The sequence below is a fragment of the Ostrea edulis genome, chromosome 1 (assembly GCF_947568905.1).
Source record: "Ostrea edulis chromosome 1, xbOstEdul1.1, whole genome shotgun sequence".
NCBI classification, from domain to species: Eukaryota; Metazoa; Mollusca; class Bivalvia; order Ostreida; family Ostreidae; genus Ostrea; species Ostrea edulis.
In genome coordinates this window covers 6,814,331-6,830,872 of record NC_079164.1, presented here as the reverse complement: position 1 = coordinate 6,830,872, position 16,542 = coordinate 6,814,331, and the positions used below count along the sequence as shown (strand labels likewise).

Genomic DNA, 16,542 nt, shown 5'->3' with positions numbered 1-16,542 from the left:
AAGGAATTTATTTATGTGTGCCATGCAAATATCGACAAAATGTGGAGTATTTGAAATATATGACATGGGATATATGGAATATATATGTGAAACGCTGAGAATTTATTGATATTAAGAAGGTATGTTGATATCATTCAATGACAATTTTGTTTAACGGAAAAACATTCCATTTAGCATGTCGATCCGATTTTCCTCTGTCACACACTGAAATAAAACGACAAAAGTAACACATTAGGCCGCATACTTTTAGAGACTTTTTATACACCGTGTGGAAGGTCATAAACTAATATACACGGCAATTACTGATAGAATCGGCTGTTAAGAAAACTTTTAAAGAAAACTGCATAGCATCAGTGCAAAATGTAAAACATGGACTAGATGGTTTCGTGTTTAAATGTTCAATAATTATTTCTTACTGAAAGTGGCAGGATTCTGTCAGTAATTCTGATATACTATGAATATTTTACCGTCATTATCGCCCGTTATACCAATATTTAAATCTTGGGATACTGTTCTACTTTTACATTTTCTATTAAGGTACCTCCATGATCTATTTATAACAGTCATGCAATGACGTCATACGGAAGCGCATGTTTGTCATGTTGTTATGATACAAAATGTTCTCATGTAAACCACCAAAATAGTTTTTAAGAGTTAGTAACTCCCTCTCTCTGTGTAAGACAGATTTTAAAAATTATGCAGTTTACGTGCATAAATGAAGAATGACCTGCCTTAACATACCCGCGTAACCGTTAACGTCTTTGCAAATATAGTGGCGGTACGGAAGAACTGCGGTTTACCCCTACATCGAGTTTGAGTTTGATATATCGAATTCAGGTAGGAATGACAGTTATTATTGTTAATATGTAAAACGTCGTCAATGTGTCTAAATGGCAAGTTAAAGGTCACTGGAAGAGATTTGTTCTTCTGATGTAGAGCGTTTTGAATGCTATACCATATGAATACAAAACGAGGACCAGAAATGACAATTTTTGTTTTAAATTGTTCAACAAGTGGAGGATGACGAAAACCTTCTTTAGATCCACCATTGTTGTTCTGCACATTAGTAAATGATTTATCTACATTTAAACCATTGTGATTTCTAGTATGGATATGATATTTGATTAAAATTTGGTTTGATATTCTTAACCCTTTCAATATCCTACAAAAATGTTTGACATGTGAATTCAATGTTGATGGGCGTATTCAAGATTTTCAAAGTGATTAGATGTTATGATTTATTGGTTACATATATCATGTTAATCATATATATGAATATTTGTTCTATCAGTTGCAACCTGCAGAAATAATCCTTGTCAACATGGCCGCTGTCAGGATGCCGGAAGTAATTACACCTGTACGTGTGACCCGGGGTACGCGGGGTTGAACTGCGATAGGGGTAGGTTTAATTTACGCTCACCGTCGAACTTAAGGTATATGTTACTATATGTATTTAGTTTTAACTTATTATAGATGCATGAATATGAAACTACTATCCCAATCGTATTCTTAGCATGAATAAGTAGTATCAGCGCTGTAGCCTTAACGTGGGTCGTTTTGTAGCCTCCACATGTAGCGACCACCCCTGCGGAAGTGGTACCTGTACAATCACTGGTCATGGATTTAAATGTGTATGTGGATCCAAGCACACCGGTCATTACTGTGAAACAGGTAATTTTTCATAACAGTAGTACACTTTTATGTTGAGGTCAACGGTCAAGGCCACTAGTGCACACAGTAGTGATGAAACTTTGCATGTGAGTGAACTTTCTATGAGTAACGAATGGTTCATATTTCTGATTTATTATGAGATTAATCACTGTTTTCCATCTTCACCTTTCCATTGACCATACCTCATGTGTTGGGATATGGTTTCTGAGTATGAACACATGCTATCTAATGCAATTTGAGCTCCGAAAGGAACCGTCTGATTTGACCCTTTGAAACTCAAATTGCATATGAGATGTTTTACGGAAATTTTGGAAATTATAAACCGCTATGGTCATCAGCATATTGTATATCGTTATATATGTAAGAAATTGTATTTAAACTTAGTTTTATACAAAAATAGCAAAGGTGTATTTGAATTTTGTAATACGTGATATTGTGCTTTACATGTCGTGCTTCACAATCGCCTTTGCGCATTTCTAAATGATATATGTTGAATTTCTTAAAATTGATTGTTTGCCGTTAACGTCTATTACCAGTGAGATATCTAAATATGAAGCAGATATGCACGACTTTGTGGACTCTTTTATTTGGATTTACTTGAAATATATGGAATCAAAGTATAGCTGAAAATGAATAATGTTAAGATAAAAACGTAGATATATTTAAATGTCGAATGGAAGGTCACAGTTAAAGAGTCCTACTTCTGATGTAGAAGGTATTGAATAAATTCTGCCTGATAAGAATACAAAAAAAACAAACAAAAAAACGGGTCGAATGATATTGGAACATAATTTGTGCCCATGTAAAGTGCATCAAACTGTTGGAAGACCATATCTCCAAAAACTACTGCTTGATTATGAGTAGACGATATTAGTCACTTCGTAGAACGAGCGTTATTTAACGTAGACAAAGGTAGACATTTATAAACAAGTAATAAGTTCGGAATAGTAAAATACAGAAGTAGCGAGTTGTACTGTTGATCACAAAAAGAAAAACACACATCAGATATCATGCCTTCTCATAAAAGACGCATTCGTTGCGCAAGCAGCACGCACCTCCTCTGAACTACTTCTGTGACCTACATAGTGTACGGCTCCTGATATTTGTTTTCAAATTCAATACATTTTCAGTGGTATCCTGTAGTGACAATCCCTGCCAACATGGCACCTGTAAGGATTCACCGGTTGGATTTACTTGTACATGTGACGTCGGCTACAGAGGGACCACATGTAACAATCGTAAGTTAATCAACAAACCATCGGCAAATTGGATCATTTGTGTTCACTGACACGTCATCCACTGATAACCGTCAATTGAGTACTTTAAATTTACTCACCACATACAGTTTTTGTTGTTTACCAAAGGTGTACAGTTTCGTTGGAATGTAAGTTTATGGATTTGGTTTCTATGCATTGAAACAGTATATCAATCTTTCATTTTGTTATATGTCTATTGTGGGGTAGGGGTTCTCACGAAACCCACAAAAATAAGCCGCAACAGGATTTCATGACTCCAAAGATTGTTGTCTTTTTGTAGAACACATTACTGTCACGCAAAAGATAAAAACTAGTAAAATTATCGATAAAATGTCGATGATTTGCACCACATAGAGAAAATATTCAAGTTGATGGTACAGGGATTTCAACAGTCTCGATTGAAGTCAGCATTTCGCAAATTCTATGGTCGTTATAACGATCTAGTTCGTCAATACAACCTCGCATTGGGTCAAATGCTGTCTGACGTGTTTCATACCGATTGTTAAACCGTTCTTGGCACACTGATTTTGACTGCGGATAACTCCGTTTACCTGATCAGGATATGGGGCTCACGGCGGGTGTGACCGGTCAACAGGGGATGCTTACTCCTCCTAGGCACCTGATCCCACCTCTGGTGTGTCCAGGGGTCCGTGTTTGCCCAACTATCTATTTTGTATTGCTTGTAGGAGTTATGAGATTGATCACTGTTCGTTATCTTCACCTTGCATCAATAATTCATTCCATCAGGATGACAGTAAGATAGAATCTACAGTTTAGGAATTATAATAACAACTTGACGCTGATTGTATCTTCTTTAATGAGAAGAATATTTCACTCATATGGAGACGTCAATATTACCGAAAAAAATGTGATATGTAGAGTTGATTTTCCTCTTTCAATACATTCCAGGTGTGACATGTAAAGACAACCCCTGTTTACACGGTACCTGTACAATGAGTGGTGGTGGTTATTCCTGTCATTGTCAGGAACTCTTTACAGGGACGAACTGTGATGTCAGTAAGGAAAGTGTTCTGTTAAACAGAACTAGTTACATATACAAACAATACCAGGCCTATAAACGATTAACCCTACGACCCAAAAGATTTAATTTTCGTAATTGATAATTTTTCAATGGTAATTTGTTAATATATTAAGGACATAGCGTAAATTTTATGGTCGTTATAACGATCTAATTTACTCATACAATCATTGGGTAAAATGCTGTTTGACATGTTTCATACCAATTGATGCCGTTCTTTACACACTGATGTTGACTACAGATTACTCTGTTTACCCAATCGAGAAACAGGGTTCACGACGGGTGTGACCGGTCGACAGGGTATGTTTATTCCCTTTAAGAACCCGATCCCACCTCTGGCATATCCAGGAATCTGTGTTTACCCTACTCTTAATTTTGTATTCTTTAAAGGGGTTGTGAGATTATATTTCATTAACTTCACCTTTCATACAAAAATACAAAATTATCAGTTTGCCCCACATGCCCCTTTCCTTTTGTCAAAAGTTTAACTGGAGATACACCCCCCCCTCGACTCCACATCAGGTTCAATTGACATATCTGTTTTCGTCCGCAACAAGACCATGACGGCAAATTCAGCATTTGCTAATAGATATGACTCACGGGATCCTTGTTCTTTTACGGATTTATGGATCTGTCAGGCAGTTATTCAGTTATATGGGGGACATACACGGTATTGATTGTTGGGAATTTCAAAATTTTCGTGCTGTTTTAATTGAATGTTTCAATAAATGAAATTTGAAGAAACCTTGACTTCTTTTGAAGATGGTATTATCTGTATTAATCAAAACCTATGTCAAAATAATAGAAAATATGAACAGTGGATAAATAAAACTTAGGTGTGCGGTTAGAAACGTTGTCTAGCATATCAAGCTCTTCAATGCGGAATCTAGAAAAGATTTGACAATGCTATCAAATTATATTTGAAGGAATTTATGTTCTAACTTCGACCGCATTGTTATGAAATGCTCTGAAGATAACCCTTGTCATCGAGGATCTTGTAAAGATACACCAAAATGCCTGCATCCACATTTGTCTTTCTAGTTCTACTGACAAATGAATACGATTTTTTTTGGAAATGAAATAGATTGGTGCATTAATATTGTCGAACAGTGCATAAGATATATGTGATTTAAGATCAGATAACAGGAGAATTAAGGCATGCCTCTACCTATCACGCATAGCCATAATTTCAATACAGTTACGAGTGGTACTCGGAGAACACATAACGAAGCCGATATTTGATATATTTAGAACACACATTATAACATTTTCAAATCCATCTTCATTTACTTGAAGTTCACAATCACTGTATAAGTAATTTGCATTGTAAAATGTCCGAGCTTATGTACAGTCTTATAGCGAAATGGTAATAAATTCCCAGTGCTTTTTTCTGTAGTGATCAAGTGTAGCAGTCTCCCTTGTCAACATGGTACATGCCGAGATACACCACGTGGATTTCTGTGCTTGTGTAATCATGGATACAGCGGACACAAATGTGACAGTCGTAAGTTAGGTTTTTCAAACAAGCGTATTTATAATCAATTAGAACATTCTATGATTTGTTTGACTTCCGAAAATAAATCATACATCTTAAATAATATCCTTTTGTCCCTTTGCACTTCAGTTCTGCAATAGTAGCCAAGGTATCTAAATATGGCAGAAACAAACACTAAAATAAAAAACAGACCACTTAACGTTTCTCTTGTTAGAAAGGTGTACGACATTTATTCTCGACAAATCAGTCACTAATTTATTTTCGATTGGTATTCTTTTCTACAATTTAGGTAATATCACCCAAAGTCCTTCATCGGGAAATGGGCACGGTGTGTCAACAGTAAACACGCATACTGTTATACCAAACAATGGTCATCCTCATGCGCAATCAACATCGCGCCAAGGCCCCACCAGTCTTGCTGGGATACACTACACTTTTCAGAAATCACAAAATGGTCACAACATCGTGGTTTCCACAACACAACAGGGAATTAGTGCGAAAACAGATGGAATAAGAAATTCAACATTTTATCCAAATCAAATTAATAACAATATGACGTCTACTCAGAAAACATTTGGTCAGATCAATACCGTACACAGCCACATAGGAAGCGTAAGTAAGCAAATAACAACAACAGGATACACAACAACAACACCACAACAGAAACAAAAAACAACAAAAGAAACTCTCCCTGTCGTTCCTCCCAGTTCAGTTTCTAATGGTGGATATAATGGGATGAATAATAAAAGTACATCCGGGCAATTCAAATCTACACCTATATCTGCAAACGGTCTACCTGGAGTAGGAAATTCAATTCTTTTACACACAACACAGCCATCTAAAAGAACCACGAAAGACAACAAATTTGGTCAAGGACATACAAAATATCCTTTAGCAAACAACTTCAATCAAAATACAATGGGTTCCACACATCAAGTTATCGCCGGCAACTTGACTGGGTTGCATGGAAGCGGAGGAGGTAGCTATAGCGGAAATGGACTTATGGGAGGAACTGGTATTGCAGGGAGTGGATCCGGAAGTGGTGGTAAATCACATAAACAGACAAGCACAGTAGGTCAGTAGTTATATTGATGGTGTTTGTTTAACTTCACTCAAGAATTTTAACCTGATATTGAAATGCTACCACATTAATCGCAAACCAGCTCACAAGGCCGCATCTCAAACCTTTAGTAATGATACAACTCGGGACTTTTCATAACCAAATATACACACAGAGCTTAAAATAAAAATTGATTTGTTTGATGTACTCCGACCGACCCGTGAAATTTGCCCCGACCCGATCATTTTTTCCGCACTTGGAATTTTTTTTATTTGCTCCCTGGAAAATAGACATTCTTCGAATTAGTATTAAACTTGATGCCATTTTTTTTATTTGGACTAGTTGTTTTACAGAATTCTAGTTATCAAAATGTCCTTAGGGCGTCTTTCGGTTCTACTTTCACTTTGATAATGACCATTTGTTAATCCGGGAACTTATCAAACACTTTTCTATGTGAACGATCAAATACACCGCATCACAGCTGCAAATCACCACATTATCTACCAACAAGATAGAACAAGGAGCTACGAACTCCCCCGTCGAGGCCTGATCGAATTTTTATGTACAAAAGTTTGAAAGCCATGTTATTTAAATGAAAAATCACGTGGGATAGCGCACCAAAATTATGGCGGACCACGAGTCGGCGTTTAAGTTGATGGTCTATATTTCTGAAAAGGCACGCATATTATTTTGATCTTGGATTATTTAAATGTTATGACGATTTAATATGTGAACAACATTTTTAATTTGCTCTTAAACTGAGACACACGAATGGAACACGATCGTCGCAACAATTCGAACGATGCGGGAAAGTCGGCATTAAAATGATCATAAAATGGGTAATATTAAAACTTATTGTAAATTGCTGTCATCATGCAATTCACTTGGATATTCATGGATCACATTAAAGTGTTTAAGACTGCTATTATGAATGTTGGAATCGACCGGTGGTAATAAAAAGGAGTGTTTATTTATTAACAACTGTTGAGGTCCTCATCCGTGACGAATGCAAAACGTCCTGAGTAAATATCAGGAGACATTGGAAGATTTACGTGTTTTATATACAATTTGTACAAAATGAATGTTCTAAATTCTATTCTGTCTGGCAGCATTATGTGTTTAATGAAAACATAAGAAAATTTGTAAATCTGATTTTCAAAAATAATAATAATAAAAAAAAAAATACCGACCTACCTACCCGACTTGAAAAATGTGGGTCGGAGTACATCAAACAAATTTTTTTTTAATGATAGCCCAGACAATATTTATATGTGATATTATATATAGAGATAATTCTATTCATATTTGTTTTTATTTTTGAACACATAGGCCCTGGTCAACGTACACCCAAAGGAATGAAAAAAACCTGGCCTTTTGGTAAGTTATAGTATACTTTCGGACCATCTGCAGGTAGATTTGTTAACGAAAGTAAAACCTTTAAACCGTATTCATTTTACAACGATTAACAAGAAAGTTCTACAAATGATATTAGTATTACTTGTTGGTTCGGATACGTAAGCGAAGGGGTCGTTAATGTGGGAGGAAACCGTAGTACATGTAGGAAACCCCTGTGTTCGAGGTCACTCTTCCAACAATGCCCAAGTTCTTGCGGATTCAGAGGTTGGTGGCTGCGCGTATGTCTATCTAGCTTGTCCCATAAATATTCAATTCGAAGGCATAGCGGATCAATGAAGAACGTTGAAACCGTTCGGTTGAAGAATTTGAAGTTAATATTGCCATGTATACACTAAGATTGTCCTGTTGAAAAAGTAATGCATTACTTTGTTTATGCTACTGCATCAATGGTACTAACAAAGGGTGCAGGATTTGGTTTATATATCAGTTGGCAAGTATTCAATAGGAGAAACTGTAAGTGAAACTTCGTGTTAATCGCACACCAGACCAAAACAATACCTCCGTCGAATCTGTCATGTTCAAGGGTACACAGCGGTAATCAGAAGCCCTGACGTAAGTATTACTAATGTCAAATCGGTACTCGTATGAGAACAGGAGCCGTCTTCAGTTTTGGTGTTGATTCATCCTTCTAATTCACTGGACTCTGTACGTCAGTGATGCTGATTATGTTGTAACCCTTTACAAAAATCTTCTAAGGTGGAACTCAGTGTTTCAATATTCTGGATACTGTTCTAGGATGAATGAACCTATAATGATGCCTGATCGTTCAGGCTTAGGGTTAGGATTAGCCTCGCCTTAGTCGTAACAGTAGTAAACGTTCGCTTCTTGATGTGGTGTTGTTATCAATGCTCAACCAGGTCTTTTGCGATCATCTATAAATCCTGTCTGGCAATACTGTCGCAACAACTGACGTATATACAGGGATGAACATCAAAACGGTTTGCTACATGTACCTCCCCTTGAATGAACTAACACCTACTTACAAGATACTGATGGCTTGACAACCCATGGCATTACTTTAACGCGACATAGTGTTATTGTTATATTTAATGTTGATTTTGCCTCTGCAATTAAGAACAGAATTTTTTTTTCGATGAAACACCATGTTAAGGTTTTGAAAGTTTTGAAATGCCCGGAACATGTCGGTCAATGCTACTCGGATCGTGCTCGTCATGAAGGCGGATACAATAGGTGATGAGTTAAAAAAAAACCCAGCCTGATGTATGCTGATTTAAGTTTATGATAAGTGTTATAAAAAGTTTTGAAAACATATGTAGATCTATTACGCTTTCAAAATATGTTATAAGCTCATCACAGAAGGTCATTTTGTGTTTAACCGAGGGCTGTTCAAGGATTTGAAATATGAAATGTTATATAACGTCATGGTTTTCATCTCACCTGCTTAAGACAGTGACATATGGCTCATGCATGCATCTACGTTGTAGTATGAAATTCCACGTCACAATAATGATAGCTAATGCACACGGAACCCTAAGCATACAGGGGGTATATGGATTGATTGTATATCGTTTAATTTCCCACTCGAGAATATTTCACTAATATGGAGACGTCATCATTGCCGGTAAAGGACTGGAAAACTTATGCTTATGCTAAGCGTTTACGACCTTTGAGCAGGAGGAATCTTCATCACTGTGACACGGGACCTCGGCTGTTGAGGTATCATCCGCAGGACAGCGCCATTTAGTTGCCTCTTACGAAAAGCAAAGGGTACTGAGGGCCTATTCTAACCCGGGTTCCCACGGGATTATTACATAGTTGGATTCTGTTTATAATTCCGATTAGCTGGTCAAGATGTATATGTTTTTGACCACAGAACTATCAATTTGAATTTATTAAACTTACAAGAATGACGTCGATTCGTTACGGAACAGAATAAAAGATCGAGTCTTCTTAAATTAAATCAAGACAAGACTGAACTAATTCTATTTTCAAAGAAACAAAACTTACACTGCACCCCTACGCTACATCTTAAAGGTGGCCCATACTATCAAGAATATAACATGTGTGAAAAATTTAGGCGTATTTTTCAATCAACATCTTACAATGGAAAAACAAATAGCGTGAGTCGTCAAATCATATCACCATCAGATTTTTAACATCGGGCGGATAGGACACTACTTAATTGCATATACCAGAAGTGGTGTAAATCGAGTGTAGATTATAAAAAATTCTAAAGAACATTAAGTAAACTTGAAATAACAAAACTTTTCTCAAATCAACATCAAAACGTATGGCTTTTCAACACTATACACGATCATTCCTCACGATGAATTAAAGACTAGATCTTCAGCAAAAATGGTAAACGCATATATTCCTATCTAGTGCTTATTCATCCAAAATTGTTCTGATAAACGCCACTCTGATTCCCCGCACAGGTACTAAGTTGAAATAAGAGTTCCTCATTGACAATATCGCCGTGGCCTTTGGTGATCAGGTCTTCCAATAGTCTATTGGAATCTCATTGAGTACGAATTGTGCTCCGTTGTTTGGTGACCTGTTTTATATTCCTATGAAGCAGAATTCATTCAAAACTTTCTAAGCGAGAAGAAACAATTTCTTGCGGCTCTTGGAGATGACGTTCAAAACGGATGTCCCGTGTCACAGTAAGTGTGAACGCTAAAGAACCCTCACTGCTCAAAGACCGTAAGTGCCGAGTAAAGGCCTAAATTTGAAGCCCTTCACCGGTCTTGGTGACGTATCCATATGATTGATAAATTCTCGAGAGAGAGACGTTAAGCAAGATGCAATCAATCAATCAACATTCATATGTCGATTGGATATATCCCAGTGAACTCGAAATAAAAGATACCACAGAGTCGTCCACTTCTGCTTCATACTTAGATATTTTATTGAAAGTAGATATCAATGACAACTCTACAACTCGGCTTTATGACAAACGGGATGATTTCAGCTTCTCCGTCGTCAACTTCCCGTATTTATGTAGCAATATTCCATTATCACCTGCATATGGTGTTTATATTTCTCAACTGATTCGATACGCAAGAGTTTATGTTTATGATCAGTTTTTGAATCGAAGCAGGCTAACAAATTGATTGTGTAGGGTTTCCAACAGTCTTGTTTGAAGTCAGTATTTCTATGGTCGTTATAACGATCTAGTTTGCCAATACAACCTATCATTGGATTAAATGCTGTCTGACGTGTTTTATACCAATTGTTAGGTCGTTCTTGGCAGATTGATTTTGATTACGGAAAATTCCATTTACCTGATCAAGATATAGGGCTCACGGCGGGTGTGACCGGTCGACGGGGGATTCTTACTTCTTCTAGGCACCCGATCCCACCTCTAGTATGTCCCGGGATACGTGTTTGCCCAACTATCTATTTTGTATTCCTTATATTTTAGAAGTTGGAAAAAAACATTGTACAAGCTGCAACGGATGCAGAATACTGCTACTCGTCTTGTTACGAGGTCGCCGAAATGGGTGTACATTTGTCCGATTCTGGCAGAACTCCATTGGCTTCCCATCCATTACCGACCCTAATTCAGGATTTTGACCAATGTATACTGTCCCTCTTACGGATCTGCGCCGTCATACATTGCAAGTCTTCTAAATGAATAGAAGCCAAGTCGACCATTTTGGTCAGAATCGAAGTCGCGATTTGTGCTAAAAATCAGAAAACAATACGGACAACGCCAACTCAGCTGGACTGCAACACATCTCTGGAATGACCTTCCAGATGACATCAAGAGGTCAACATCCATTGAAATTTTCACAAGACGTCTTAAAACTCATTTTGATAAATTAGCTCTTTTAGATTCTAATATGTATAAAACAGTAAATGTTTTAATTATCAAACACCAAAAATCAAAATTATAAAAAGGGCGGCGGGGGCGGGGGGGGGGGGGGGGGGACTAAAACAAACACAAACACCCCCAACCCCAGAACTCCCGATGTTAGTAATAGTGTTTTATTTGAATAATTTTACAGTCATAAGACCTTATGTCAGACTGTCATTTAGTTTCGTTTCATTGTTTTATTGATATATTCCTCTTCTTATTCTTGTAAAGCGTCTTAGAGTAGTTTGTCTTATATAAGGCGCTATATTTTATTATTATTATTATTATGATCATTATTATCAAAACATAAGTTTTCATTTTGTGTTCTTGTGAAAATATTTAACAAATACAAGTTTCAATATTTACTGTTTTTAGTATTGAAAAGTAATAAGAATAGGGGTCAAAGGATGAAAGGAATTTTTCCAGTAAATATGCTATGGATATTGTATATATGTATCTTAGAGTGAGCAAGACACAAGTAATGTCATACCCAGATGTTCGTTTTCGATCGGATTGTTGCTTAATCTGCACCTTCTTCAACACATATTGACGCACAATGAAGTTCATAATCATACAGGGATTTCAACAGTCTCGATTGAAGTCAGCATTTCGCAAATTCTATGGTCGTTATAACGATCTAGTTCGTCAATACAACCTCGCATTGGGTCAAATGCTGTCTGACGTGTTTCATACCGATTGTTAAACCGTTCTTGGCACACTGATTTTGACTGCGGATAACTCCGTTTACCTGATCAGGATATGGGGCTCACGGCGGGTGTGACCGGTCAACAGGGGATGCTTACTCCTCCTAGGCACCTGATCCCACCTCTGGTGTGTCCAGGGGTCCGTGTTTGCCCAACTATCTATTTTGTATTGCTTGTAGGAGTTATGAGATTGATCACTGTTCGTTATCTTCACCTTGCATATATAACTAGACGTCCAATGTTTGCAGAAGAATACATAACATCGTGATATATTTTTTACACCAGGCATTTTGACGACAGCAGTGGGCGTTGCTCTTGGTCTGGCCGTCCTGACTACCACCTGCATTTGTTGCTTCTTTCTCTTCAAGCGTTGGTCGGATGAAAAGAAGAAGAAAAGGAAAAAGTTCAAAAGATGGGACAAGAAGATTCGACCACTTCCGCCCACTCGACGACCCCAAAATAGCCACCGGTTTTACTGAGAACGAACCATAACATTATCTACATTATGATGTTTTCTGTTTTGCTAATTCTGCTGACGTTATTGCTATTAAACAATATTTCCTTGCTTCTTGTCTTTATTCAAGGTCCTGTCCAAGTCAAACTGACTCGTTTCCCCCTACATGTTCTAGTCTACTTTTCAACGTTCTGTAACTGTCAGACATACATGTCACACAACAAGTACCTATGTCTTACTTTCGAAAACGGAAAAACACATTTATCAATCAACTTGACTTGCACATGTATGTGTCATCTTCTAAATAATGAATGAACTATATGTAATTTAGTCTTTCTGGACCCCTGTAAAACTTTTAATTTCGAAACTATAAAATGGCTGAATATTCATTTTTATTTCATAAGGGATCATGTCCATAACATTTTCACAAAACATGTTTTTAATATTTATTAAAAGTTTTTCTGGAAAAATTGTAAGTCACCTGAACCTACTTTGTTTACCTATTACTATCAGCCTACGTTCGTCGTCGCCCATTAACAATGGAACATTTTCAATATCTTGATAACTATCCTACCAATTATTTTCAAATTTGGTATGATATTGGCACCTGATCCCGTCTTTAGTATGTTCAGGGGTCTGTGTTTGCCCAACTCTTTATTTTGTATTCTTTGTATGATTTAGTAGATTGATCACAGTTCATCATCTTTACCTTTCATGGAGCACCTATGGGACAAGGATTCCTGCACTTACGGGGCTATAGTCATGTAGGGCAACGGTACCTTTTCCACAATTGTAAATTTCATCATTCCTGCGGTAGAGATTCTGACTCTAGAGTGGGACCAAACTTGGCATAAAGTCTTCATTTTTAAAATATTCAATATCTATGATGCTACCGATACTACTTGAATCTACATAGATACCTAGTAGGAACAGATAGTCCTTTCCCAAAAAGTGAAAATTTATAAAAATAAATTATTTGCATGATTTCAGGTGTTGGTACTTTGGTAGGGTCAAAATAGTCATTGTGATAAAATGTGTGCGTTTAAATCTGAACGTTATTAAATTCTTCTGGATGACTATCCTTTTAGTTCTTTTCAAAAGTCGTCTTGATCTTCTGAGACAAAAATTTCAATTGTAAATTTTTAGACTTTTGCGTCCCTTGGTGTCTAAAGGACAGTTAGCAAACACTGCCAAAAATCATTTACAACCACACCATCTTCGTTAGTCAAGGGTTTGCTATTCTCTCTGCTTCTCGACAACCCTTAGCTGCGTTAGCACAATTTTCGTGTCAACAATTCCCTGCATATGATTGAAGGCAGGCCAAGTCTCCTGCATCTACTCATATAGCGTGTTACGTTACACCACGTGGAAGACGATGAAATGTATAAACATTTATAGTCATTATCTTCAAAACACTTCCATTTGATAAGATTTTCATAGAGTCTCCATACAACATGGTGGTGTGGAGACTGTGCCATGAGTCTTTGCATATAAGAGCATGTAACTCACTGGGCACAGCCATTTTTATTTTTACAACACACAAAGTGTAGTTGAAAAACGCATTTTCATTGGTTGAACACAGAGTTTGTTTTCTCCACCCGCTAGAGGACGCCACTTAAAGCTACGAAAATCGTACTAACGCAGTCAAGGGCTATAGAGATGCGGAGCGGATCGTAAACCCTTGGCTAGCGAAGTTGCAATCGTACATGTTTCAGAAAATCTAATTGCATAGTCCTATAAAGCAGGTATGAATAAAACTCCAAGTTGTCCGATATGTAACGAGGAACATGCCGTAATTCATTCTAACTATAAAATTCATGTAGGAGAACAACGCTTTTGACCAGGTGCCCTGGATTTTAGTTTTGATAGAAACCTCTGGGCTTAGTTTTACTATGTATTTACTTGAGGAAATGACCCAAATATATTCAAGGAGACTGGCTTTTGTACGACGTATGATCACTCCTCAAATTTGAATGTATGTGTAGAAAAAATGGTGACGATAAACTGGAAAGTAATTTCATCCACATTGTTTTTATTATGCAAAATGAATTTTCTAAACGATACTTTACGGACGGAGAGGACTGGAATGATTTTGGTATACGTCATTTTATTTACTCCGAGGACTTATAACTACCACATATTAAAATCCACCGGCCCAAACACAATATTCATACAATCCATATATCGCTTAATCAAACCTAAAGTATAGTGAAAACAAATATAAATATATATCAATCACATACAAAGCGGTGTCTTTTATCTCTGATATACGGTACGGCTTTAAATTCAATTTTCTACATGCATTGAACTACAGGGATTAAAAACCAACTCTCTACAATCTGACTTTACCTGGTTCTGTACTCCGACAACCTCTACCATGAACAATAGGGGGTGTTATAAAACATCGCCAGAGGGAAACATTGTCATCGTTTGTTTGGCATTGCAGATACAGTGGAATGTACCTAGTTACCATTCAATAAGTTTGAGTACAGACTTAGTAATTAAACAGTGCGACATTTAACTCTGGACACGACAAAAGTCCGGAGTTTCGCCAACCCTTTTATTAAGGATACAAATAAACCCTTTACAAAAAAAGATGGGATTTTATGTCCACAAGACATGCACCAACATTTACACTTGTAACTATTGTAGTTTTTAAGATATTTCACCTGAAATCAAAAAATCCCATGGGATTTTGGAGGGATTTTTAATCCCACTTGGGGGATTTTCACTCCTACCAAAAATCCCATGGGAGAAAAAATATAATTTCTCCCATAGGATTTTAACTCCCATATTTAAATTCAAAATGGGATACAATGTCCCATAGGAGGAAATGTCCCATAATGAACATGAAATGGCAGTGAATATCCTATTTGAGCATGAATGGGAATAAATATCCCAAATAAAACACAGGATGGGGACTTTTATCCCATGAATATAGTAATAAAGCAGAAAATTGTATCTTAAAGAGTGTTGTTTGTCATGATTCTTAAGAATTTACTTGCAAGCTAAGGAATGACATTAACTTTATATCTAGTAATTACATTCCTAAATTATGTAGCCCTATACATGTGTTAATGGATAAATGTCTAAACAACATGAGAAATTAAATTATATTAGAGCTCTGCATTACTAAACTCTTTCCCATGCAATTTCAATTGTATACATATAACCCTATCACAAAAATATTAGAATAAAATTGAACGGTATTAAATTATGCAGTTAGAACACTAACTTATTTACATGCAGCTGTTCACATTCTCTATTTACAACCCTTTACAGGTCGTCAGGTGTGAATATTCACAGGAACCGGTATTTTTGTCTGTAATAATAATAGTAGGCCCTATGGTACCATCCCCAATGAAAAAAATAACCCAAAAGGAATGGCACCATTTCTTACTCAAAACTTCGCTTCAAAATAATTCGAAAATTCTGCTTTTATCGTCCCCACCCCAATTGTCATTCTGATTCAGTAATCCCAGTGCTTTTATTAGGGGTGTGTGGTATATACCCCTACTCTTATCATTATGTACAGGCTAAATTACCGGTTCCTCTGATATGTTGTGGAATTTTGGAATAGCCTGGCTTACAGTTACAATTTGTTTACAATATATTAAAATTAGTGTT

General features: G+C 36.7%; 1 protein-coding gene across 1 annotated transcript in view; it reads left to right on the top strand.

Moving 5' to 3' along the window:
- Nucleotides 1-13,026, top strand: part of LOC125664611 (neurogenic locus notch homolog protein 1-like) — a 44,630-nt gene extending 31,604 nt beyond the window's left edge. The window contains exons 9-16 of the mRNA XM_056142087.1: nt 1,292-1,399; nt 1,564-1,671; nt 2,802-2,909; nt 3,837-3,944; nt 5,363-5,470; nt 5,751-6,506; nt 7,851-7,898; nt 12,747-13,026. Of these exons, the coding sequence (XP_055998062.1) occupies nt 1,292-1,399; nt 1,564-1,671; nt 2,802-2,909; nt 3,837-3,944; nt 5,363-5,470; nt 5,751-6,506; nt 7,851-7,898; nt 12,747-12,940 (1,538 nt within the window). The 3' untranslated portion in view covers nt 12,941-13,026. The remainder of the gene's footprint in view (nt 1-1,291; nt 1,400-1,563; nt 1,672-2,801; nt 2,910-3,836; nt 3,945-5,362; nt 5,471-5,750; nt 6,507-7,850; nt 7,899-12,746) is intronic.
- The last annotated feature ends 3,516 nt before the right edge of the window (nt 13,027-16,542 follow it).